Consider the following 27,477-nt stretch of genomic DNA (forward strand, 5'->3'; position numbering starts at 1 on the left):
CTAACAGGCATTATTTTCTCCTCCTTCTAATGTGCTTTTTCTCTAGATGATGGGCAGAGACTCAATACAGCATTGGCTTTCTGATTTGTTCTGTCCACGTACAGTTCGAAACCCATTACCAGACCGGATCTCCCTTGGACTGCTCTCTAACAGCATCCTTTAAATTTTACTGATTTTACTTTCCTAACCTATCTCCCTACTGACTTACAGCTTGATTCTGCCATCAGACAGGTATTCCACCTTCTCTTAACATTGCTGACAACCAGTTAGGTTTGGATTAACACCTTCATCCAGATAATTAGTGATGCTGACACTATTGCTAATGGCATCTACAGTTGCATAAATGGGAGTGCAGACAACAGAAACCAGTGATGTATGGACACACAGAGCTACTGTTTCCTCCCAGCATCTAAGTGACTGGGATCAGTCATTCTTCAAGGCTTTTTATCTTCCCCTTATCCCCCTTCCTCCATAATAATTACAGTAAGAGTAACAAAAAATAATGGCCTGCGTACAACTACAGGCATGTGCTCCAATATCATTTTCTGAGATCATCAAGGAAAGACCCACTCACTTGCAGTGACTCCCCAGCCTTTTTCATAACAAGTTTCCTGAGGAGACATACTATAAATAAAGATTTTGTCTCAGGGTAGCTATGGACTCTCTAGGAGGGGGCTTCTGCAAAGAGATGGCTAAAATCAATGATGACACACAATTAATTCAGGTGAAAAATCCCTCAACGTGTGTTTTACTTCTCCCAGACTCTCCAAGAATTCATGCCATCTCATTTTTGGACATCGTTTTGCCAGTACAGCTTCCACGAAGAATGAGTCAGAGGTGACGATAACTTTAAAGGGAGTGTATGCTTTCCCATTGGCATAGTACTCGCAGTTTTCCCGTTTCTTCATTTGCAAAGGCAGAGTAATTACAAGCACCAATGACAGAGTGCTGCAAAAACCGAATGTGGACCCCCGTTGAAGTGCCGGGGCCCGTAAGTGCTATAGAAGAACCAGCAGAAAGAGAAGAAAATTGAAAATAGAAGAAAGCAGAGAAAGTAAAGATGTATGTTTGCTGTTTGTGATACAGAAAGCAAACAGGAATTTGCTGCTAGAAGTTCCTTTCAGCAAACCCAGAGTAATGGTTGGTTTTTGGGTTTGTTGGTTTTTTTCCAGTTGGCTGAACGAAGACAGATCATTATTTTCAGGTTATTAAATCATGACTCTGTTGTCAAGCTGGGGAACAGCTGTGATGAAAGAAGCAGCAAAATAAATGCAAGGGGTCCTCTCACCACTTCTTAGGCATGTCATTTCAAACTCAGTCTGCTTCTGCTTTGATACAGACTGGAAGAGAGAATCTTGGACAGCAGCTGTAAAGCCATGTCTAATTGAAGTTTAACACAAAAGCTAATAATTTAAATGCAGTACCTTTGGGTTTGTAAGCTTGAAGAGCATTTCTTTCTCCTCCTTTCCCAAAGGAAATGATCATACTCACAGGACCTCCACCCAAGTTCTCCTTGCTCTGGCATTTTCCAACAGCATACAGGGCCCCACAGCCAACCCAACAGAACCTTTATCAGCAATGCATTTATGGGAACTAATTAGCCATTAAAGTCAAGCCTCTTTTTTTACTGGTATAAATTCAACAGCAACATTTAAGGTATAAAAATGCTTTTGTATTGATTGCATTGCATTGATTAATGCATCACATAATGTTTTGCATGCATTTTTATTGCCTTTTTTTTTTTGTAAGCCTCAGACCACCTGCTTTGGCACCTGAGAGCAACCTTACTATTGCATCTAAGCCCAAAAGAGTAACAGGCGATTCAGATTGCCAATAGCCGCTGCCACGGAGAAGTTTTGCCACCGGCAGGACAGGGAGTCAGGGCCTAGCTGCCCTGGACAGAAAGCTGAGCTGTTAGGGCAGAGGAACTACTACTTCCCAAGGCTTCGCTCATCTTTCTGTAAGAGGGATCCCCTATTTGCTGTACACGTGCTACAAGTAGTATGCAAGCCACTGTGCCATATTCTAGGGCTGAAGGGAATGAATTAAAACTTGAATCATCGATCAGAAGTTCCCATCTGTGCCTGCGGATGCAGAGAGCTGCTGCCCCCCTCTCCCTCCCGGCAGACCAAGGCCACTGCACACAGGCAGCAGGGAGCGACCCCCCCGCGCCCTCTTCCACACAGGTATCTGGACAAGACAAGGACTTTTTGGAATAGCGACAAGCTGGAGATGAACGGTGCGCGCGGTGCAGTGGATGCAGAGGAAGCTGACAGCTCCGAATGTCTCACCTTTCTACACCCCCCGAGGACAAACCATTCCCCAGTGAAATAACTGCAGTTGCTGCAAACCCCAAAGATACTTTTCTGTCCTCAGTAACTTTCCACCCTGTTAGAACGTCGGAGGAAGGCAGCCATACGTACCGTATTTGGGGTAGGGACAGGGACACAGTGGACGTTAGACACACCAGTACGGTACTGGTCCTACAGCAGCCTATGTATGAAAAGGCACCTCCTCATCGCTTGTCCTCTAAAGAAGTTCATCTGCCTCTCCAGTAGCGCCAGAGCAAGTATCAATGAGGGAAAGCAGCTTCACAAAGTAACACTACGCCGGACCGAGCAGAAACCCTGCACCCTGCTGCACACGCAAGGGTGAAACCCAGCGCTCCCTCCCCAGGCGATGAAGGCTCGGCCACACGCAGGCAGGAGCTGTGGGCAAACTCACAGAAGCAGCCTCTGCGAAGTCAGCTGAGGGGGGGTCTAGCAGAGACCTCAGGGCAGGCTTCAAACCTGGTCTCCCCCAAGGGGGGGAGAGGAGGTGGCACGGGGTGCCCCGCCACGGCAGGCGGCACGATGCTGCAGCCCCCGCAGCAAGCCCCGGCCGGCAGGGCCGGGAAACGCATCGCTTCACCTGCTGCGGTGACAGCTTGTAAAATGGAGGTGCTCGCATTTATCTGGTTCACTAGGAGTGTCGTGAGGTTTGATTAAATGATGCTTGAAAACACTGAGGGCACTGGGGGGTTATACATGAGGAGAGAAGCCTGGACAACCTCTACTTACTCACTTAGGAGTCACGGTCTAGATGGGGAGACAGACTCATCAGGGGATTCTGCTCTTCAGGTTGTTTTTTCCTCCAAAATTTTAAAAAATGCTACATTTGGCAAACAGCGAAGCCTTTTTCTAGCAATATTTTCAATTTAAAAAAAAAAAAAAATCACATTATATTGAACTTCAGCTCCTTAAAAATTATTTTTTGCAAGCCTTCTCTTCTCTCGGAGAAAATGGCTGCATAGTTTCTAACTACAGGAACTACAGATATCATAGTCCTCTATGGGATGTGAGCATCCAATAGTCTTCGGATTTCTTTTATTGTTAATTAGTGATCTAATTAACTAGATCTCTAGCCCACTTAAAACATTATAACAGTATAAATTGTTCATTACTGTGGCAATACAGAATCCCATTAACAAACACAATTGGAGATTTTCAGTAAGAAGTGGCAAACAAAAAAGCTAGAATGGTTTACACTACTTTTACGTTAAAAGAAATGGTGAAGTTTTTTTACTTTATTTTTTATATATTTTCTTCCGAAGGATAAAATGAAAACAGGAGAAATGCTATTAATACCATTTTAAAGTAGAGTTTAAATGAAGTTATCTATAATTGGATAAAGAAATTTGGCTTTTTAAAGTGTATGCCTTGAAAATGGGCCAGAAAGTCATCTGTGCATTTTACTTTTTGACAGTAATCACTTTCAATATTCTGTAAAGGTACCCAGGAGACAAGTAGAGATGTTTGGTAGTGAACAGTAAAACATAATCAGTCTTCAGGAAGACAGTTAAAATTACTGATCTGTGACATCTCACATGTTCAAGTCAATTAAATATGATTAACGACTACCTGGGCTGATGTGCATGTTGCTCTTTTGGTATATATACACAGGGAAAAAAGGACTACGGATATTTACTCACCCTCCTCCTTCATATTCATGTGCAGATGTGTCCTGGAGTATGAACATATGTTCGGAAAATGGTTTGAGGATAGGGAAGGAATTGCTGAAACCCAGGAAACGATAGAGGCTTTGCACGTTTCCTGCTGCCTAAAAATCTGCTAAGCTTTTACCAGCTGGGGGGGGGGGGGGGGGGGGGGCAGGGGGCAATCTAGAATCTGGATAATTTTTTTATATTCTCTTTCTCATGTTATAATGAGCACCATGCCAAACTGGTAGCGAAGGCTTTGCCTACCTGAGCAGGTGGCGGTGGTTGTTGCACAAAGCCCTGGGGCGGCGGCGGCGGCTGCAGCACTTGCTGGGATACTGGTGGACCTGAACCTGTAAAGCCTCCTGGGGGAAGCTGCTGGCTTGGGGAAGCCATAATGTAACCCGTCTGCTGGGCAGGCTGCTGCAAGATAGGCGACGGGTAGACAGGACCAGAAGGCGATTCGGGGTTGTCTCCTGATGATTGACGACTTAAGCTCATCTGGTTAAACTGTGTTGTCATGTCATCTCGCTGCAAGGCAAAAGGCAGTAGAAAATGATGTAGACATGATGTCTGCAGTAGACACACAAATTAGCAAAACAAAATAGGTTCAAACAGAGCATGAGGGGGGAAAGGAATCACTCAGCTCAAATACGTGCCAAACTTTGCATTGATATCTACAAAAATGGAGGCAATTAAAATGAAAATCACTATAAATGCTTTGACAAAGACTTCCACCCTGGAAGGTGAATGGCATCACTTGGCACAAAAGCCAATTATTTTGGCTTTTACCCTGCCCCCCCGCTTTTATTCCAATATGACAAGTGAACTTTACAGTGTTCAAAAGAAGACATTTTAAATATAAAGGGCAGGAAAATAACATTATGAATACCTCTTCCCCCAAACACAGAATTCCTCAGCCAAACACATGTGGTAATTTCACCTGTGTTTCAAAATGATCCCAAGAGGAATTCAGTAGGATTTAGGTGCAGACCTTTTCTTCTTGGATTATTTTGAAAATCCAAGGTCGTAAACGTAGAGAAGGTAAAAAAGGCTAAGCCTTCAGTTATTATCTCAAGGCTTTTTATTCAGTGTTGGAAAGGAACAAGTACTTTATTTGACTGGAGGGGCGGGGAGGGGAATAAATCTATGGTAGGATGAACGGACCAAATAAAGTCAATGGACCTAAGCCTCATTACATGCTGGTAATGATACAAGGATTCTAGACAGTATCTGTTCAGTCTCACAAAAGGATCCATACTAATCAACGCTCTCAAGTTTATTCTGTGAAGGTCGAAGATTTACAAATGTGGTTCTAGGCATCTTCATTTGTGCCCATATCATAAGATTTTTAAATACTCAACATTAAAATGTACTCTATATGGCAATAAATCTAGCATAAAACTCCATCGTGTGCTAATACGCAGATTACAGTCCCTTCCTTATACCCCCTCACAGATAGGGAATGAGCACTATAAAAATGCTTTTCACTTAGAACATCCATGATATTTTTCAAAAGGAGCCTCTTCGATTTTGTTCGCATCCCTGTGGTGTTCATTCACCAAAACCATCCTGCACATTGTATTTATTGGCAGGAAACTTCAAAATAGAAAAAAAAACGAACAACACATTTGTTTGTGGAAGGCACTGCCAGAGACTGCACAGAGACTCACCCTCCCACTCTGACAGCAGATACCATGGGCCAACATTCCTGGCAGATCTTCAGGTGGTAAGAAAGTAATGCTATTAACTTTACCATCATCCTACATCCATATTCAGGCATATAAGTTGTCTGTCTGAAGTTGTTTCTTTAAAAAGCTAGGATATTCGTTACCTGGATGGCGAATGACTGCAAACAGATTCTACGAGAAACTTCATTGAGCCCTGGAATGTCTCTGGATTTGCACAATAGAGACCAAGACCTTCAAAACCCTATAATTTATACATTGTGTGTATAATGTAATGTACATTGAAGACATTAATTCAGGTGAAGTTTCACTGTTAAATTAGCCACTAAAATTATCAGCCTTCCTATGACTATGACTATAACAATCTGAGATGCCTGCAAGACACTTTTCAAGAGAATTGGCACCGAGATATGCAACTTCTGTTCAGCACGGAACTTTTTTTATTGTCCTTTAAATGGTACTGCTCATCTACCAGGCATTAATAACATTATTTTAGCTGCAAGGATCCGTTCAGCTTTGTTTCCATCTCTTACTATAACTATGTGACATCTCTACCTTGGGGGAAAAAAAAAAAATATCAGTCATAAACAAGATTACCAGAGCAAGAGAGAAAAATAACAGAAAAAAATCTTGTAGTACCTCTTAAAATGTCAGCTTCATTTTACAACAGTATAATCTTAGCCCTGTAAGCACCAAGCCAGATTCAGACTCCAGAAGAGCACTCTATTTATTTTTATTATACATGTCCATTGGTGCTTTGTCATGATGCATAGCGTACCACACCTGCAGCTGGTTCACCGCTACTCTGTTTTCCAAGTGCTCTGGTACCATCAGGGAATAAATCCCGGCAGTGGATTTAGAATACAGATAAAATAATATAAAATAAAAAAAAAAAATGATTTCTAGAGGTCTCTTCTCCAGTCTTTGTAGACATAAAAGGGGGATAACCCAAATCTCAAATGCCCAAATTAGCCATTTAAGCTCCCTCGACATAAAGTGGGGAGACACAAGCTCCTATCACAGGCACAACAAAACATTTTTCTGGAGGCTCTGCTAACCAGCCCGGCTCCTAACATCACCCTCCAGGTTAGATAACCAGAATCAGTGGGAACGCTCTTACAAAATGCTTGTCAATGCCAAAAGTGTTAAGGCAAAGGAGGATTTAGATGGGGCTCTCACGTGGGATGCCACTTGCAGTGCTCCCCAGAGGCTCTCGGGCATGCTCATGCTCACACACCCAACTTCAAAGAAAGAAAAGGAAAAAAAAATAAGAAAATCTTTAGTACCACAGAAAACTGCTGCGTTGGAGAGACTGGCAGGAGATGCTGGGGAGGATAAGAAACTGCTGGATATTGGACTGACTGAGAAGATGGCTGCATTGCCTGAACAGGCTGCAAAATAAACACAGTGAAAGACAATACTTAGAGATAGATAACAACAACAACAAACTCCGTTACTGAGAACAAAGATCACAAACACAGCTCTGAAAATACAGGTGATCATCGCTAGCCCAAATATAAGAGGTCAGGCACTGCGATTTTAGTCTTCATTTTAGCCTTATACCAAACAATTCTTTATTGCAGATTTTTCTGCCTATTTTCATATATTTGACGGCTGTTAGATTAAATAAAGCCATAGCTACACCTTCTTATTACTGATGTGAGGCAAAGCCAAATTATGATTCTACATTTAATTTACAGAGATAAAATGGAAGAGCAGCACAGTGTAAGCGTATATTTGAATTTTGCTGATAATGACTGATTCAACTCCGAGTGTGTCATAGGCAAAGGAATAATGATTTTAAAGCTGCTTTGGCAGAACACAATAGCTAAAGAAAATTGACAATGAACAGGCTGCGAATTAACAACAGACACAGGCCTGTCAGCTTGGAGCAGATGTTTATCTAAGTGAAAGAACAATTTTCTACAGCACTATTACCTTGGAATAGCTTAACTATTCCTTTCGTTTCAATCTCTCATTTAACCTGAGTCTTACACAGGTTTGGTACTACCTCCATCTTCTAAAACTGCTAAGACCAAATCAAGAAATAAAAGCCACAAACACATAAGTCCCAGTAAAATCAAAGCAACTTCACTGAATTTAAACGTTGTATTTCTGGGTAACCTGGGATGAAACTGTGTGAAATTATAAAGCCACACAAGAACCATAGCAGATCTTGGCTGCTCTGCGAGTAAGCAGGATGTAAGATTCTTGCTTGAGTAGTTTGCTCCGCTGGCTCTGCTCCGGGAGAGCAGGCACACAATCCACAGGATTAAGTTTGAACCGGACCCAAACCCTGCTGCCCATGCCCAGCCAGGTCTGGCCGCACGCCACGGCCAGCCCAGGGGCCAGAGAGCCAACATACCGTGGCACTGTGCCCAAACTACGCTGCTCTTCCCCTCTCCTGCTGTAGCTCCAGAGCTTCCAGCTCAGAGCAGGGTCATGGCCGTAACATGGGGCGCAGGCAGAAGACCCATGGTCTGGGCAGAGGTGCTCGGAGAGCAGGCTACCCACAGCTGGGGCCTGATATAAACGGACATGGAAGAGTTTGTAGAGCCCTGCGTTGTACTTGATTCTTTGACTCAACCCCACTGCTGCCGAAAGGGACAGGGAAAGGTCCCCAGCTCTTTGGAGAGAATTACAGACTGCACTAGTTGGAGAATGAATGTTTCAGCTTTCACTTACTGTGAAATAAATTTATGTAGACATACACGAACTCGCTTTTCAAAATGAAACCATCCTTTAGATGGAATTGAAAAAGGAATCTTCCCTCTTCATCCATTTCATCCATGTTGAAAATACAGATCATGGGCCCCATTTGTTTCAAAAGAAAAGAAGAAACATCCTGATATTTTGTCTAGCTGTATCCTTCCCTCCTCCCTTCAGGTCATCCTTTGTATCCCTGAGAGCTGCTTCTCTTTTTCCAGTGGCCACCACACCTACCTGTGTGACAAGGTGACTTGCCATTTGCTGCTGTGGCTGTTGAACCTGCTGAGGCTGCTGGGATGAGGGCTGCTGCTGAGACTGTCCCACCATCTGGCTCCTCATTGTCTGCTGGCCACTGGGAGGATTGTATATTGCCGGCGTCCCATCAGGATTTACAAACGGTTGACCTGAAACAAAACACCCTGCCTTTGCTGAACGCTTTTAAGAACGTACTGTTTTCTGTATGTAATCATACAACCTTGCTTTAGGTCAGCTCTTTAGCTGACCTGCTACAACAGTAAAGTGCTCGTCACTCTCAATGCCTCATTAGAGTATCAACCATCGTTTTTTTTTTTTTGTTTTTTGTTTTTTTTTTTTTTTGCAGGCAAGGCAGACAGCAGATATTTGTTTTGGCAGTATGACTTTCCAAGGAATGGGTGGAAGGTTACCATGGCTATAAGATGATTCAGGTGCTATGGTTACTTGAAGTCATTCAATGATGAATCAATTAATACTAAAATTGAACTCTGGAGCAAACACTGGAGGTAGAGAATATTCATGTACATTTTATTGCCACGAAATAGCAGTCAAATGTACGCAACTACTTCTGACACAAGGTAGTTTGTATGGAAAGGAAAAAAAAAAAACAAACCCACCCTTATTACTAATTTATTTACACATTCTAATAACGTAGTGCTGTACTTTTGAGAGCTGTGCCCTATGTAACTAGAGGAGGCAGCACTAGAAGTTATCAAGGAAGAAACACTTAAGATGTCTCTGAAAATCTCTTATATACAGGACAAATTCTGTCCAAAGTTCTGCTACGTTGCTGAACTCTTTTTGCTTCAGGTATTTTAGCTGGGGGAAGTAACGTTGCAAAAGCAACGTTTGTTTAAAAAAAAAGTTTACCCAAGTCATTGTCTTTCAGGTAAAAAAGAAATGGTATTTCTCTGTAGGGAGGATGTTTTCCATGACCTCAGTTCTCTTTTCACTTCCATCATAAATTCATAAATCAAAGGAATTATAGATGTTTCTGTGATTAAAAAGGAATTTTAGCAATGAAGTGATAACATTGAAAGTAGGTAACTAAAGTATGAATATCCAAGATAAAAAGGGAGATCTGGAGGAATTCGGTGACTGAGCAATAGTGAAATAATGAACTTCTGATTTGTATACCACAAGTGTCTCTACCTGTTCTATCTACTCCTCAGCCTTTCAGTTCATCCCTCTTATTAATCATGGTCAGAAATGTATGAGGACCACCTGATAAAGAAACCTTGCCTTCTCTCTGCAAAGCATGAAGACTTTCTGGATGAAGTCGCCATATTATACTGGGCATGTCTCACGCTCACAGTGAAAAAGGTCATGATTAGAGTGAGTGGAAGAGAAGCACAGGGCAGTTCTGTCCCCTAGCTGATTTCCTGCTTCTTGCTGTGAACACACCGGGTGACAATGGCATGGACTCCCTAGATTTGGGAGTCTCAGGCTCCAGAAGTACTTTAGGAGACCAGAGAAATCATACTGGATGAGCAGGATAACAGGCTCCCAAAGCCTGTGCTGGACGCTCAAGGGAAGCTGTAAAGAGCATTTCCCATGGCTCAATGAAGGATGACAGAACTGAAAGAGAAAAGGTCCAGCAATGCTTTTAAAGATGAAAAAAAAGACCTTTCATGAAGAAATCTTCAAATAAGAAACTAAAAGGAGCGATCAGATGGTAACAGGGAAGACATTTGTAGGTTACGAACTGTGGCCCTGACAGAAGGACAAAAATTGCAATGTTTTTCAAGGAGTAAGAACGAAACGTAAATGCTCTTAAATTGTCAAAGGGGTTAAGTCAGAGAACTTGTCAAGAGGAATCCTTTAAAGGTTAAAACAGACTGGTGAAGCAGGTGAAATGGAGAGTAAAACAGCATAGCCACATAAATGGTCCTTTCCCAAAGCAAGCAAGAAGCTTCTCTATCTGGGGAAGGAGACGAAACAAAGGAAACTGCGGATACGGAAAAGAAAGTGTGGACTGCCAACACCTGAGAAGGAGCTGAGAGGTATAATCAGAGCAGGGAGATACTGACAGCATCTGTGGATGTCATTAGAGGCTTGCACAATCAGTGAATATGTAGTGTGACAGGAAGCAAAGATCTTTAAAGGACACGGTATTATGATCAAAAGAGAGAAAAAGATTGGAAGTAGCCACTCTGCAAGAGGAGAAGAAAGAGCTAAAGAATGGTGTTACATAGGGAAAGAAAATCTATTCATTACAGGAAACAAAGCTCCTTTTTCCTTTTCTTTAAACTGTCTTCTCTTCATCTATGTTTCTGACAGCATCCATCACTTTGATAGCCGATCACAGCATCTAGCAATCTAAGTCTCCTCCCTATGGAGCTTCTTTTGTAACATTACTCTAATAAGATGCAGATTCTGAGCCCAAAGAGTGGCAAATTTGCAGCTTGTATTTTGCTGCATGTTAAGAACACAGCAGACTCTACAGTATAGCCTGACTTCCAGCACAGGGAGCAGCGTGAAGCTGTACGTCCAAGACAAGAATTTCAATCTTTAGAAGAATCTGCTCCTTCCATTTTCTTTATTATGTATGTATTTACAAGGAAGCTACAGAAACAAAACATGCCGTTTGAAAGAAATGCAAAATTTTAAGTACACAAAAACACTTGCTCCCTGAATATTAAACATACTAACACACATGGAGCTCTCGATTATGCCTCTACAGACAATGAGGCACGCTAGGAGGGAAGACCAGGTACTCTGGTCTAGTGACAGTATTGAAAGGCATTATACCTATGGCAGACAAAGACTCCCTAGGTACCAGGGAAAAATATGAGCTAGCTGCTGCAAATTGCTAAATTGAGAAAACAGATGTAGGAGATGTTCCTCTTAAACAGCTCTTATGGCTTGCAAGTGAGGTGAGCTGCAGCCTCTGTCCTTGGCATGGCCAGGAATGAACATAACCTCTCAGCTGTCGGTGGGCTCGAAGCAGCAGCGATTCCTTTCATTGGTTTCTCTCAGTCCTATCACCTGAATTATGGATGGACTTCTGCCTAGGCCTGCGGAGTTTTGTACGGGAGTGGACCTCATAACACACAAAATGCCTTCTTCTGTATTGACCAAGAAATTCCAGTATTACAGACAGAACTGTCAACTACCAGAACAACAAAAGTGAGTAAATTAATAATGATGGGTTTTGTCTTATGCCCACCTCCCACTCTGTCCTCTTCTCATGAGTCATTTTAAGAAATGACTAAAATCCCTCTTTATGCTGACAGAATTAGGCTCTCATGTCAATAATGTAATAGCTTGAAAAAAAAGTACACATAAATAGTAAAGGCTTTAGTAACTTGCACGAATGTGTACTTTTCTAAGTCATCTCTCTGGAAAGAGCTTATCACATTTGAATCTAAACAAACAAGAGCTCCTTCCTGATTTTATATACGCTGATATATATTGATCAGCCCCAGATACTACTATTTCTAAATCTCTGTGGAAAGTTTGGTTTAATAGTTTGTCTAGGCTGTGTTTTTCTTAAATGCTGCAACTTTCAGGTTCTCTTGACTGCATTCTGACTAAAAAAGTATTTTTAGCAGCGCATTCACAAATGAGCTTTATGCGTTTGCACCAAAATATTGGATCACAGGGGTGTAATATACATAAAATACTGGTTATAAATAAAAATCCCCAAATAAAAAGCTCTTGTATGCTCTATTAAGGACTTTGAAAAAATATTTTGGAGTTCAACTCTCAGCTCCCAGTATAATGGAAAATACACTGCACTGTAGGCTTTGTTATTTTAAACCCAGCATAACTCAGCTAAGGTTGGCAGCACAGCTACTCACAGAAACTGAAACAGCCCAAATCACTGAAGAAGCGTCACAGTCTCAACCTCCCTGAACCTTTTTAATGCTGTCAGTACAATAGTGTGGGGAGGAATGGTGTAACATTATCTGGACTTCATCTGAACCAAGGAGGTAACAAATTGCCTTAAACTTTCAGCAAGCACTCAAGTTCAAGCTGAGTGGTTTCTGAAGTGTCCACAGTGCTCGGGTGACTGCGAATGCCTCGTTCAAGCGCCGCAGTGCTGCTAACTACCAGGGTCACGATGCAGAATTGAAGAGGTTATGACTTTCTCTTATCACAAAACTTCAGATTTAAATACAATTGCTAATCACATAAGGAAATTAACTCTGAAGTGCTAATTCAAATGCAGCCTCTAAGCCTTTTGAAATTCTTCTGCTGTTAAGCACAATCTCTAAAACTTTGAGCATCATATTTCAGTTGCACCGTATCTCAGCATGCTTGATACGGAAGAGCGTCTGTCCTTACTGAAGCTAATGGGATCTCAGAGGATTCACAACCAGGGAGTGCCAGGACTTTACAAGATGCGTATCCTGTCTGGGACCGCACGAGTGTGTTTTGCGTCACTTCCCACCGGCTATGCCACAACAGCCTCAGAAAGCCAATCCAGCTTTGCCTGCAGATTCGAAAAAAAAAACCTGCCAAATGTCATTTCTACGTACATTTGCTGCTTGCTTTCTCATGAAGTGCCTCAAGGAAAATATCTCTAGAAACAAGAAATTTACCAATTTCCCAGATGACATCAGAAACACTGAAGGGCAGTACCAGGCAGGAGAGCATCGCACTGACCTGTGTGCGGGTTGAGAAGGATACTGCCAGGCGGTATCCCTGCAGCTTCAAGTGGAAGAATGATATAGCTGGTGTTGCTGGGGGCCACCTGGCCACTCATCCCGTTCTCAGGGTAGGACACGTTGCCTGAAGAGCTGGCCGTCACCCCGGGGACAAGAGATGCGCTTTGGAGAGGCTGATGTATTCGTGACAGGGATCCTGAGGAGCCAGCGCTGCTGGAAGACTCTGAGCCTAACAGAGAGACATAACCGCAGCGGGGGGGTTACAAGGGACCCCAGCCCCATCAGACACGGCGCATACGCAAGGACAGCCTTCACAGACTGCAAAGGCAAGCACTAGTCCATGCCCAGCTAGTAGGGGTGGGGTTTTCACTCCCTACTGAGCTCAGTATCCAGTGGTATTCCTACAATTTGAAAGACCACTTCCCTCCCGCAACACCTGCTTCCCCTCAGCCAGTAAATAGCTTTATCAAACAGAACACAAAATGCTCAGCATGTATTTATAATGCCAAAGTATTGGTTCATAACATATAAAAACTAAACATGGGGTTTGTAAATGAAAAAAAAAAAAAAAAACAATACAAAACACACCAAACGTTTTCTGTAAGAAAAAAAAAAAACCAAAACAACAGTAACTGAGTTGTCAATTGAGTAACAAGGTAGCTGTGCCATATGTGTATTAACCTAAAGCTACCTAAGATGCTACCTATGACTTTTGCCACTTTGATTTTTCAGCACCTAGCTTATTAAAATTGATCAATCAAGATAAATCAAATGTGCTAAAACACATTTGTGCCTGGAAGGATGGGGAGACACATTATTTTAAAACCCAAATATAATTTCCAAACTTCAGAGATTTTACTTAGTTAGATTTCAATTTGCTTCATGTAAAAATGACAAGAATCTCTGAGAGTGTAAGGCTCAGATGAACAGCTTCCTTAAAGCAGGATGTTAAGGCAAATACAAGGGAGTGTGAAAGCAAATGTCTGTATGGATGCTTCCTTCCAAAAGTAAAGTATATTTTAATTGCAACTTCTTTTATTTTACTTCTGTGCACTATTTATGCATCTTACATGAATTACTGACCTCCTTCACGCCCTCCTGCTGGTGTAGACTAAAAGAAAAGACAGAACTAGGACTTAGGTTTAACAAACTTCTTTCTTAGAGGGCAAATTACATCCCTTCGTATTTAGGATACTACAGGAGGACCCTGCAGTAGACTGCTTAGAGCCTCGGATTAATTTTCAGTCAAATCCATATCGGAATTCATTTGTTTCCTAATAATTAGAGAAAAACAGATTTCCTATGAAGAAATCACACTAGCACCCTGTTACTTAACAAATAAGGGTCTTTCCACAGATTACTGCGGATTGCTGCGTAAAACACATTTTTATCCATCATCTGCAAACTTCATATCCATACAGCTACTACAAAAACAGTCCTCGTTATGAACTGTGCACTATTTGCCCTGCACTATCAGCAGGACCCTAAATCTACTTCTCCAGTATCTAAGCAAGAAAGTCAGAGATTTCAGAAGAAATTTTTAATTTCTATAAATACACTTCAAAGTTGTATTAGTCACTACATTTTTTCCCCTCCTTGCAGACTGAGGTTGGAAATTTAGAAAGATTATTCCGGCAGAAATAGTTTTATTTACTGGATCATTTCAGATTTCAGTGTTTCTACAAATTGCAGAGATATTCCTGGAGGTCATCACGCCGCAAGCAGTATTTGGTATCTTCCTCCCAAATGTAAATGCAACCACACGAGTTTCATTTTCTTTCTATAGCAGTTACCGGGTCCTTTCCTGCATTTCTCTGGCCCTTCTACATGCACTTCATGTTGCTTCTTTGAGTTCTTACTTTACTTTCTCCTCTTTTCCATCATCTATTAAATTCAACAAGTTAGAAAGCTACCTGGAGATGCAGGAGCGATAATGAGATTTCATAAACCTCCCAGCATTATTTCTAGGCTTGGTACTACTTACACGCTTGAGTTCAGACACCTCTCTCCCCATTTTGTGCTATTCTGAAGAAACGCCATTAGCCTAAAAGAAGATTGCAGCTCTGACATTCAATTGTTTTTTCTTTTCCCCCTTTCAGCTGTTTTTATGGCAGAATCATGGATTGATCTTTACCAGCTTCTGAATGTCAAAAGCCAAAGGACTGCGATGAATTCAGATGTACTCATCATCAAATGGTAGGCAGAGGCAGCAGAACCACCTCTGGAGCTATCACCACACACTGGCCAAGATGATAGCTTTGAAATGTCTGCCTTAAAAGATCAGAGGTCTGCTCTCCTATGTCAGTAGATCAAGTTGGTGATTTTGAAAGAACATAAATAAGACACAAAACCATTTCAGCAATTTTCTGAATATTAAAAAAAAAAATCCCAGAAATTACTACTTAACCAATTTTTCCCCCATTTATCCTGTATAAGAATGATCTATTTAAAATTTTTTTCCATCACTACAACTTATTTCCTATCATTTTAAGTCTAGACATATTAAGCCAAGTAAATTCCAACACTAATGTTTGGAAATTAACACCAATTAATCTTGTCTTTGTAGCTCTGATAGCTGTTTTCACGGTGTCTAAATTTGGAATAAGAAGTATCACCACATAATAAATTCAGTACTGTAGCAAATGAAAAAAAAAATGAACTATCTGACTTTATTCAGATTCACATTAAGAGATGTCTTGCTAAAGACTTCTGAAAGGAACTTTGACTAAATGAGATTTTTGCCCCCATTACACAATCCAACCTCTATTTTTTCAGTATGTAATGATGGCTACTTCTTCTAGATTCTTCTACAATTTTCTTGCTGCTTCACAGTTGACATAATAATAACCTTCATATTCTCATCACTTTCCATTAATATTCTGAGAGATACAGCAGTTCAAAGAGTGGTAAAAGAAAAAGAGACAGAAAAATCACCACAAAGTCTTAATAGCTTAGGGTGGTTTGCAGAGGGAGAGCACGGAGGTACCATTAATTCTCCAATATCCTGAGCGCTAGTGAGAGATGCAGCACGTCTTGCTCTATTTTCTTTGGGTCAACATTCAGTATCTGATGGCTTTGAACATCTCTGTTCATCCCACCTTGCAAGTCCCAGGTAAATTTTTTCTTTCTTATCAACTGCACTCTCAAGATCTACCTACTACTTTCTCCAGACGGTCAATTTTTTGGAGCTGTACAGTGCTGATCATCTCTGGAAGTACTTTTTGTCTTCGATAAAGTTTCTTGGCTTAGGAATATTTATTTGCTACTTTTATAACTCACTTGCATTTCTGTATATTACAATGCATTTAGGGGTTTTTTTATAATAATGGTATGTGCTCATGTGAACACAATTATTCCTCTGCAAGTTGCACGTCTAAAAATAAGATTGATGTTTCAGCACAGTCGGTCGGTGGGAAGCGTATGATTGGAAGCAGTTGGCTCATGATTTATTGCCCATACATCAACATTCCTACATTTTCTCTTGGACTCACAAGATTCATCAGGCTAATGCTCGGTTAAGAAAAAGAAGCAGAAATCCAGTTCCAAAACTCAGAGACAAAATTATAATTTATAGGATACTTTATCACAAAAAAAGAGGTTAATGTATTGAAATGCCTGCAGTATAATCATCTTTGCCCAGCAGGAGTAGCAACGAACACCTAACAGGAGAGATTAGATTGCGGCTCCGATTACTTGGAGCCCTGCCAAGGAAGTTAACGATCCCTACAGATCTGTATCAACACAGCTGATACCCCAATGCAGCCAGCTTTTCGTAAATGGGGGGGAAAAAAGTACACTCCAACAGATGTGCATTCCACTGAATGGAAAATGCATTAAGAGAAGCTAAAGATGCAATAGTTACATCTTTTAAGTCTTCCAACAATTATTTAAATAGCTATGCAGATACACACACAGAGGACATTTCTGTGAAACACGTCTTCCCTCCTAATACTGTATATTAAAACCTGTTGTAATGTGTCACTGAAAGTAACGTGGGAGTTTGTGAGGTAGATTTTCTCTTCATGGGTGTATTAGAGACTGAACAGGTACATCTTTGATGCCTACAGGGACATCTATTTCACCTACCACTCTACATGCTTAGTCAATTCTGGAAAGTCCTATGTTACCAGAAATCTAAACTAACCAAGGTTTTGTATGATGTCCTAAAGTTGTAGGAATGGAATCTGATTGCAATTTGTTAAATTATTAACTCCCCACTCAATACTGAATTATAACTTAATACATCTCTATATATCTACTAAGCTTCAGAATAACAGAGCAGAAAATTTTATTTACAATATACAATCTGTGCTTTTCAGTGGAACAATGCTTTTTAAACAATCAACAGGTGCATGAAAATAGTCATCAGTACCAGTAAGACAACCATGTAATGGGTTTCAAACATTCCCTTTTGTGAAGTTTGCAAGAATGAAGTAACATAATTCCTTTGCTAAGCTCTAATTCCCATGCAGCCGAATGCAATTAAAGTCTTAAGAATAACTGACACTACTGGACTCTACTGCGGAGAACAGCACATTCTATGATCTGCCTTTGCCTAAGGGGAGGCTAACATCTTCCTGTGCTTCAGCTTCCGTTGTCTGCTATGTACCATTAATTACTGATTTATCAGAAGTTAAGGTTAAGGGTTGAACATTTAATTTTGGTGACAATATTAAAAATGACCCAGGCAGGCTACAGTGCTAATATTGCATCACTATATATACCTTCAAATGCAGCTGTGAGCCATCAGTGAAAATCTTGAAGTCTTAGTATTTCCATACTCAAGAAAAGTGTTTGACAATGCTTCTGGATGAATGCCATATATGTAGAATAATTTTCACATTTGAAATGGTCACAAGCATTTTCCATCATTTAGCCAATAAAGACCATTTTGACCAACTAATGACTTCAGACTGATTTCATACATACTATATGCAAGGCAAAAATGTTTTAGATTTATTACTGTGAAACATAAAGTACTTCAGAGGACAGACTAGTACTTTCTGCAGAGGAGAACCAGGACAGAATTGGTGCCTACCAGGCTCTGCCACACTACCAGGGCAGTGTGTCTAATGTTTGTAGCTACACCTCTGCAATCCCATTTCAATCACTGTAGTAAAGACAACAGAAAATAAACAAAATCCCTCAAAATAAAAACACGATCAAGCTTTAGATGTGTACTGAGCTACGGAACGCCCAGCGCTGCCTGTGACTGATTGCAGAATGATGAAGATCTAATGCAGAACAGGCACAATGTTGCTCGGTACCTAATGTACCTTAGAAAACATAGGCAAGTAGCACGTGGGGGCTCTGACAGCTGTATGAATGCACTCAGCATGTTTTGGTGAAGGGAGAACACTTTTATCAAGGCATATTTTCCCATTATTTTTTTGAACAGTCATTCTTTTCTGCTTTATGCCATTCAATAACATTTTAGAGAGAAGAATAGACATAGCGATTCAGATATTACTTCTTCTGACTTTCCTCATGCTGACTGACAGTTTGACTTTGTGTCCTGGCTTTGAAGGTTTTGACATCCAGCCTTGCTCTTTTTCCCCACCTCTTCCTTTTATTTTGTTTCTTTTTTACTCTTTCTGTGCTCAACTAGCTTTCAAATTTTGCTTAAAAGAAGTCCAAGCACTTACAACATGTAATTGTAAATTACAAAGAATTCTGCAAAGAACATGGAATTTTAATACCACTGATGTTTTAAAAACGTATTATAAGAGCTTTCATTTGAAAACAATTTTGGGTTTGGTGCATACGGAGCGCAGATGCATTTACAAGTATTGGCATGCTTCAGAGATGCCTCCTTTAATACATTTTCAAATGCACCCTTTAATAGGCTTGATTTTAACACTAAAATGGCTACTTAAAAGTATTACTCTTTTGCAATTACATGCCTCTCAACCCTCCAAACTGGATTTCCCTGACACCATTTTAAATGCTCTGCACCTCTGCAATACAACGCTGCAAAAACCACATTCACCTGCACTCTACTGAAGGTGAATGATATGACGGAAGTATACCAGGAACCTGTGCCTCTTCCCTAATTCACACACATCAAATTGAATTCTGATGCAACGGAAAGATTCACAGGAGGCAAAGAAATCTGGAGGCAAGAACATTGTCTACTGCATGCTTCAGGCCCCACTGTGTAACCTATTCAGCCTTTATACAAATAAAAAATACAGGAGTGTAGTTTCAAAACTACACACACACCGGTTTTGCTATGTTGCATATGCTCATGCTCAAGAACAAGCCAGAAGTAAACAATTATACTGTACTAATTTTCAAAGTCAAATTCATGTCTTAATTCCATAGAATTTTACATACATAAGGATGGAGTAAAACTGAAAAAGAATCTTATCGTAGGAAGGGATCCTTATGGTTCCCTTCCAACTTGAGATATTCTATGATTCTATGAATCTTAAGATAATAAAATCAGTATTTGTCTAGAGTCTCAAAAGAAACATAAAATAGAAGCATTAAAAAAAAAAACCAGGATATTCCAAAAGCTCCCAGCAGCTTTATGACCAGCAGGGTTTGAAACAGCGGCTTTCCAACCGCTGCTGCGGGTTCCTTTCCAGCTGTGAAATATAACAAAATTTTTAACTATGTTCAAGATCCGGAGGTCCAGAACGTAGTTACAAAGTCAGAAGTTTTCTTGATTTACTCTGAAAATTCCATTCCCCAGCATCCTGAATCACAGCAGAGGCTACCAAACAATTTTGGGAGCAAGAGTGATATCTGACCAACCCAGGTTTGATAAACAGGGTTTAAATTAAGTACCACCCATAAAACACTCTGAAGCTGAAAAAGCACTAAGTGCTAAGTATTGATTACCACTTGTCCTGTACTATATTTATCATATGAACCAAACTGATGGAATCATCCAATGGGCTCATTATATATTATGCATTTCTGCACAAAAATATAATGGAGCAGCTTAATGGCATGGCTTGAAATTACTTAGATCCAGACCCTGTGACTCACTTATATGTTAATGTACCCCTGAAGTTAATGCAAATAAATGCAGATTTCCCACCAGGTTCATAGTCCCCTTAAACGATGCTTTCATTTAATGGGAACTAAACAAGAAAATGGAGAGACTGTCGGACCTCTGTGAATCGAGCGCTTCTGACTGCTTCCACCACAGCACACTGCCTCATCTGCCAGCAGCGAGGGAGAGGCTGTACTCCAAGATACAGATGGTCTGCATTTTAGCAACGACAACAAAATGTTCTTGGATTTTCTCGTCAGATACACAACATTTAATCCTTTATGATTCAGGAAGAGAAAGATGAACAAAAAGGTAAAATCTGTGCTTTGTCTGAAAGGACTACCACCTTTTCAGGCTACAAGAAGTGCAGTGTTCAAATAGGACATGCACGTACTCTACTCCAGGAAAAGCCTATCTCACCCACGATTTGCAAACCTCAGGCACCAGGTTTTCTTCTTGATTCCTAAAAACTCAATACCAGGTACCCAGATACCAGCATATGTAGATGGACATACACATCTGTTATGCACTGGAAATACAACTGTTCCTGTAATTCATCATATAGTCCAACCATGGCGGTTGGACTAGATGATCTCTAAAGGTCTCTTCCAACCCAAACCATTCTGTGATATACCATACTGGGACAAGTACCAGTGCAGCCATTTATCACCGCACAACAAGTAGTACTGTGAACCCAATACAGTACTAGCTACCTGTTTTAGACAGTTTGCCGGTACTTCTGTTACTTGACGAGCTATCTCCTCTTGTCAGGACGGTTATCCCCCCAAAACTGGCTGTCTTTGTTATGGCTGGCTTCAAATTTCGATTTGAGCTGTCCGAGTCTGTGCTGCTCCATGGCCTCTGGTGGTCTGTCCACTTCAATTCGTTCTCCGTACTGCTCTGCCGACTGCCAGATGCCTTCCCCGTGCTGTCTCTGTTACCCCTATGGACATCAGGAAACAAAGATTTATACACAAACAACACCATGTCATGGCAGAGTCTATCTTTGGGTACCCTGCAGCGAGCCTAATAAAGAACAAGGAAACACTCTGCATTTATGAAAGCATGCCCGAAACAGGGCATTTGACCCCAATAGTCATCTGCCTTCAGCAAGTAAAGGTTGCTATACCTTTTACATGCACAGCACTTACCACTACTCCCCTTTCGCATATATCCTAAGAGCACTTCACTGAACAGGGCTGACGCAGCAATATTACGCAGCTCTGACGTAGCACTTCTGTTGCCCATTGACCGGTCTCTTCCCTCAGCAAACCCCTTGCTACTTCTCCCTTTGCTGTCCATCACCTGTAGAGTTTTTCTCACTAACTTCACCTTCGACCTTTGTCTTCATATCCATCCTCATTATTTCTATTGCACCTTGTCCCCACTCGTCTGCCTCTTCATCTGCTCTGCAGCATCACCCAAAGCCTTCCCCTAGACACGTGTCCTCCCAGCGTGACCCCAAACGCTTCAGTGCTAACGCTCCACTTAGAGACCCATCAGCTAGGGTTTGCTTGGTTTCTCTCTCTGCATACACTAATTGCAAACATCTCTGGGTAGAGACTGCCTGTCCTTGGACAGCCGCAGAGCACCCAGTGTGTTGTGAGTGACAACACAGTAAACTGTGAGCAGAATTTGGAGGAGAATTTGGCTTATTTATAGTGAACAGCTTTCAGTGTGCTGTTAAAATGACAAAACCAACATGCCTACTACAGCTTAGTGCACCACGACCATTATTCCAAGCGATGCTAATAACACTGGCTTTTGGAAGGTTTTTAGAAGACATTTGCCACCCCTCTGTCTTATTGTACAGTATAATACCTTGCAGGCTCAAAGCACTTTCTACAAATCAAAAGGATGGGACTGTTTTTTTTTTTTTTTTGGTCCCCTTTCTCCTTGAGAACGTGGCTCCTGCTTTTTATTTGGAGAACCTGCCGAGCTGTGCCACTCGGGATGTGAAGGAGCAGCGCGTCAAAGACGGGATCAGGCTGGTGCGTTCCTTGCCTGTGATCAGAGCCTCTCACAGATGTGATCAGCAGTATTAACCTGTTGACCTTTGCTAGACCCAGACACTGGGAAAGCATGAAGAGAAACAGCACAGAAGGAACAACATAAAAAAAGGAAAAAGATTTTAAAAAGAATTTGTCCTTATGATTTAGTTGGAAAGAGAAAAACAAAGTATATTATTTACAAATTCTGTTGCATTCTTGTGCTTAGAAATTAACAATTCTCTTATATTTACATTCTAGCGGAAAAGAGGGAGAGAAACAGAATGCTTTTGTATCCTAATTATCTGTGGTTTAGGGTTACACAAAATTCTTTTTTGTTCCCCAAACTCGAACAGATATTAGTTATTAAGAGTCTCTGTATGTAAGATGCCTCCTTACTCCTGCATGCCCAATCCAAGACTCTCAGATCATCAAGGCTAGCCCAAAGCATGAAGGAAAGTTTTTCTGCCTGCTGCCTGTGGCCATGGGACGCAGCTCCCGATGCTCCAGCACTGCTCCTTATCTGGTGCAGCCTCACCATCTCCTCCATGGCTGCTCTGCTGACATGCACAGTCAGCAACCACATGTCAAATAATCCCACATCCTTTTCTCCTCATAATGAAAAACTATGCAACATAGATGATACAGGTTTGAAGTGACACAAACTATCACTGCTACATATGCAAACCCGAATGCATACAGACATCTAGTGATCACCCTACTTCTGCCTAGCTATCCACATGCCTTACTGCATGAAGGACATGCTTCTGAAAGCATCCATTACTTCTGCCTGCTCTGCTTAAGACTTGTGGCAGCTGATTGACTTTAAAAACAGCTTGGCATGCTCAGCTCTGGTTGATTTGAACTGAACTTGTGGGAGCTCACAGTATGGAAAGAGAGCCTTTCTAAGCCTCTCAGAGGAATGCTGTCACCACCAGGTTGGGTCTTCCACTGATCCAGTGTCAACTGATAAAAAAGTTCTCCATGAAAATATGGACTGACTCCTACTGATTCCCTGTGGCTTGGGATGCAATTTGGGATACGGGAGACATCTGAATGTTCTCTGGGCAGAAGGAATTGGAGTTTGGAAGACAAAGGTCACAGAGAAAAAGTTTCAAAACTACCTGCTTTAGGTAAGGGAACTTCAATCAGTTTCACCTCATCGTACTTTTACTTCAGCTTTTAATAAACCAACAAAAGGAAAAAAGGTCAGTTCGGGCAACAGTCTGTGAAACGTGCCTGTCATATATACTAGAGCACCAGTCACAGTCACCCCCAAATTGTGGCAGTCCGAGCAGCTGGGCAGCTGAAAATCCGATATGGTTCCTGAGCCAATGATCCATAAAACCAAAGGAAAGGGTCCCGTTGTGACCTCCCCATTCAGAGAGCGTGGGATGAGCGGGGTGAGAACTCTGTTCTCCATGCTCCTTTCCAACCAGAAGAATGACATACCCACACCTGTCAAGGTCTCCCTTGGTGAGGACATGGATAGAATCACGAGTGAGAGTTACTGGGAAATTAATATTAAATAAAGTCATACAAACCTAAACAGCTGTCTTTTCTTATGAGTATCATTGCATATACTACTGTCTTCCAACAGCCTACTGAAAAATAAAAAGAAAGATTATGGTAACAGACACGGTAATTCAAATTTATCTTATCTGTAAAGCTATATTTAATTTCTAGCAACATCTTCGAACTTGTGCTAGATTCAGAGTTTAAAAATCAAGGCTAACATTGCCCCCCCAATCCCGCCCCCACTTCTCACCCCCCCCCCCCCCATAACTGTGCACAGTCAACTGAACATAAGAAATGTCAGCCAGGGAGGCTGAAGGCCATTTAACATTTCCTGTTATCAAGCAAGGTAATTCTCGGAAGCCAAGGAACCATACATCTACATCCAAAAGAAAATTCATGAAAATATCACCTAATAAGAACATAAAAAAATGCAAGCCAGCAAAATACTGCATATATAACTTTAAGCACTTGCTAAGTCACTTGGAAATCTCTGCAGCTCAGAGAAATGCTCGGGTTCTCTGATGAAAAAGAACGGTAAAGCACTTAAGCACATACCTAACTTTCAACACAGCAAATCAACAAGCTTGCTCACGTGCACGGAACCAAGTACGAGTTTAAGTGCTTCACCTGATCAAAGGCTGTAAGGCATGCAGCAAGAAAAAGCAGTGTTCTGAGGAACTCAGATGAAGTCTCCCTCCTGACAACAACCGTGCAGGCAGTAACAAATGCCCAGTTTCCAACCTGGCCTTTTACTGGTCTCCACTTGGGTATGCATCCTCACACCGGGAATGCTGGTCAGCCAGCTTACGGGTTTGAGCAAAGTGAAGCAAGTGCTAACACCGTAACTGGCCATGTTCTTCTGCATGCGGGTGTGGGATTGAATGCATAAACCAATGGAGGCCTGGCTATGAAGTTCATGGTTTATCCCATAAAGGTCTCCACCCTATCCTCAGCAGCGCAGTGTCTGAGCACTTTCCATACTGACTTGGGAACATGAACAACTACGTCACGTTTACTGTCCCATTCTCTCCAGAGAGGAAAAAGTAGGTTTACTGGAGCATCTTCTTTTCGCTTTTTGGGTTCCTCTGTTGCATTTTTTATTTATTTTGATAAAAAATATCTCTACAGTCATGATACAGAAGAAGCAGCTGAGGAAATATTCTTGGCTCTCAGAATATGAGGTGGTTAGGTGACAGTGGCCATTACCTCCCGAGGGACTTCCCTCATTCTGCTTTCAGGACTGTCTATCAGAAAAGCTGGTTTGTACCATTACTGTGGAGTCATTTTCTATGGGAACAACCTTACTCATAAACACATCTGACAGATGTAAAGATGGACAAAGATAGAAATACTGTGAAAGATAACCTCCCCTTCTTCAAGGGGATAATAAACAGTTTTAAAATCTGCACAGGACAGACTTGGGCTAGCACTGCTCAAACACTCACCAGTGAAATTCTCAGCGTTTTGGTTAAAATCCTTATCTGCCATAAAGGTGCACAATTTCGAAGACCTTCAACACAGCTAAGCTAATTTATGGCTGCTACGGAGCTAACGCTTTGTATTTCGTAGATCTTAGTTAAGCACAGTTTCTTCTTCCCTTTGCTTTAAATGGATTTATTATGATAAAACGAACATCCATAAGAACTATCACCCAGTAATGCAAAGTAACAGTTAGCTCAGATGTCACCATTTCATTACTACAATGCAGTAGTAAAGCAGGTCTGGTCTGGGGGACTTGTGAGCCTTCACAAGCAACAAGTGAAGTCAGCGCTGCCGCTCAGTCCCACAGGAGAGCAGGTTAAACAACAGAAACACAAGTGTGGTGTTTCATAAATACTGTCATCCAGCCACTGCTGGAGTGCTTTTTAAAGATCCGTAAGTTAAATTCTAAAGGCACTCCAGAGACAGGTTGAGCTGTTGAAATGAAACGTTAGGTGGGTTCCCCCCCACACCCCAGACTGCTTTTTAAACTGCAACGCAAAGTCTTGGGAAAGCAGTAGTAACACCTTATCTGCTCAGATACAATACTGCAAGGCAATCTTTTCCCCCCCCTCTTAAAGCAGAACAGCACTGCAGATAATATGGATTACAAATTTGCTCAATAGCCTTTGCATTAGGATAAACAACTACAGAACTATATAGACAAAATAATAAGAGAGAGAAACAGCTAAGTTTAACACAAAAAAAAAAAAAAAGCTATTTTTTACCTGTTTTCCACAAAAAGGTTTTCCTGGGAGCAAACTGACTGAAAAATAAAAAAGGCATTGTATCAGACGTTCTAGATATGCTCTGCTATTCCAATTCCTTCCTTGATTTTAGAATTATCTCCCCTGTTCAGGCTTAAGGAGATTTCAATTCATGCATTATTTGCATTTGCAGAAGACAAGAGAGAAAAAAGGTCAAGAATAAGGTCAGGCCAGTAAAATAAATTCCATGCATTACAACACATTGCCAGCGAGGGGTCTCAGTTTGGAAACAAACTGAAACTTCTCAGTCCTGAGATCAGAAGGCGGTGGTATGTGCAAAATACTGGCAATTCGGAGGGGAAAAACGTTTTTCCTACGTAATATAAGGTTCCACTGGTCTGCCCTACCACCTCAAAATAAGATTGCAGAATAGCACAGAGCTGCAGGTAGGAAGGACAAACAGGAGGAAAGCATGCAGAATTGACAACGCTCTTCAAAGGGAGAGAAGATACTACAGTACTTAGAAATACTATGTGATTTCACATTTTACGGTTGGAGAGGAAACAGTAATACCCACATTGAGATATAAAATGATTATAATCATCTTAATAATAATATTAACAACAATAATAGTTTATTGCAAAAAGGTTCTTTGCTGGAGGACTTAGATCCCGAGAAAGGTGAAGGGCTCAGAAGAAATAAATCCTATGGGCAAGTGTATAATTCTTTTAGCATTACTTAATTTTTTATGCAGAGAAACGAAGCTGTGCTCAATTTCCCATGAATAATTCTCCCTCTTTGATTTTTTCATTTCCCTCCTATTTCATGTTCACTACACGAAGTGCCTAGTAGCTGTCATTGGATTATATCTCCATGAGGTACAGAAGAAAGGACAGTCAGTACTTGCACTGAATTTAAACAAAAGGCAGGCAAAGGGAGGAGGGCACCAGAGATCATGCCCATTAGTTCTGTAACAACGGGACTCAGCTCAAAGAATAATGCAATGCCATCATTAGCTGTGTCAAATTTTAATGGTATGGGATATGCACGGATTTGGGATGTTTCTGTTTTGAAAAGGGGGAGCTAATGACCTACTCAAAAAGCGCTGGCCAACACCAGAAGCAACACCCTGCTCATTCCCAGTGCTCCAGCAGATGCATGGACAAAGTTTTCCCTTGGTACCGCAGCCAGTGCCGTCCCATCAATTTACACAAGGAACGAATTTAGCCCTGAGAAGGCAATGTGGTTTCCCATTAAAACTGTAATTTGCCCACCCAGCATCCACATCAGGGAACATCTGACAGCTCCATGGGCTTCCCCAGCAAGCTCCCACCCTGCGCTCCAACCAAACACGCAAGGCTCTGGGCTGCGGTGGCAAGCGTGTCTCTCCTTAGCACAAAGCCTCAGGATATCGGGAACAAGTTCTCCATTGCCAGGGACCAAATTCCCACCAGCTACAGCAGACCTAGGGTTTCACCCCAGGCCGAGAGGGGATACAAACTGTTCCACCTAAAACTGGGATCCTTTCTACAACTATGACA

General features: G+C 41.4%; 1 protein-coding gene across 1 annotated transcript in view; it reads right to left on the bottom strand.

The window, feature by feature from the left end:
* ARPP21 (cAMP regulated phosphoprotein 21) overlaps positions 1-27,477 on the bottom strand; it is a 123,018-nt gene that overhangs the window by 42,636 nt on the left and 52,905 nt on the right. Inside the window, exons 14-20 of the mRNA XM_075143116.1 lie at positions 25,958-25,995; positions 23,777-23,836; positions 20,958-21,187; positions 13,240-13,470; positions 8,608-8,777; positions 6,951-7,055; positions 4,244-4,507 (exon numbers count right to left, since the gene is read on the bottom strand). Of these exons, the coding sequence (XP_074999217.1) occupies positions 4,244-4,507; positions 6,951-7,055; positions 8,608-8,777; positions 13,240-13,470; positions 20,958-21,187; positions 23,777-23,836; positions 25,958-25,995 (1,098 nt within the window). The remainder of the gene's footprint in view (positions 1-4,243; positions 4,508-6,950; positions 7,056-8,607; positions 8,778-13,239; positions 13,471-20,957; positions 21,188-23,776; positions 23,837-25,957; positions 25,996-27,477) is intronic.

Source organism: Calonectris borealis, chromosome 2 (genome assembly GCF_964195595.1).
Source record: "Calonectris borealis chromosome 2, bCalBor7.hap1.2, whole genome shotgun sequence".
NCBI classification, from domain to species: Eukaryota; Metazoa; Chordata; class Aves; order Procellariiformes; family Procellariidae; genus Calonectris; species Calonectris borealis.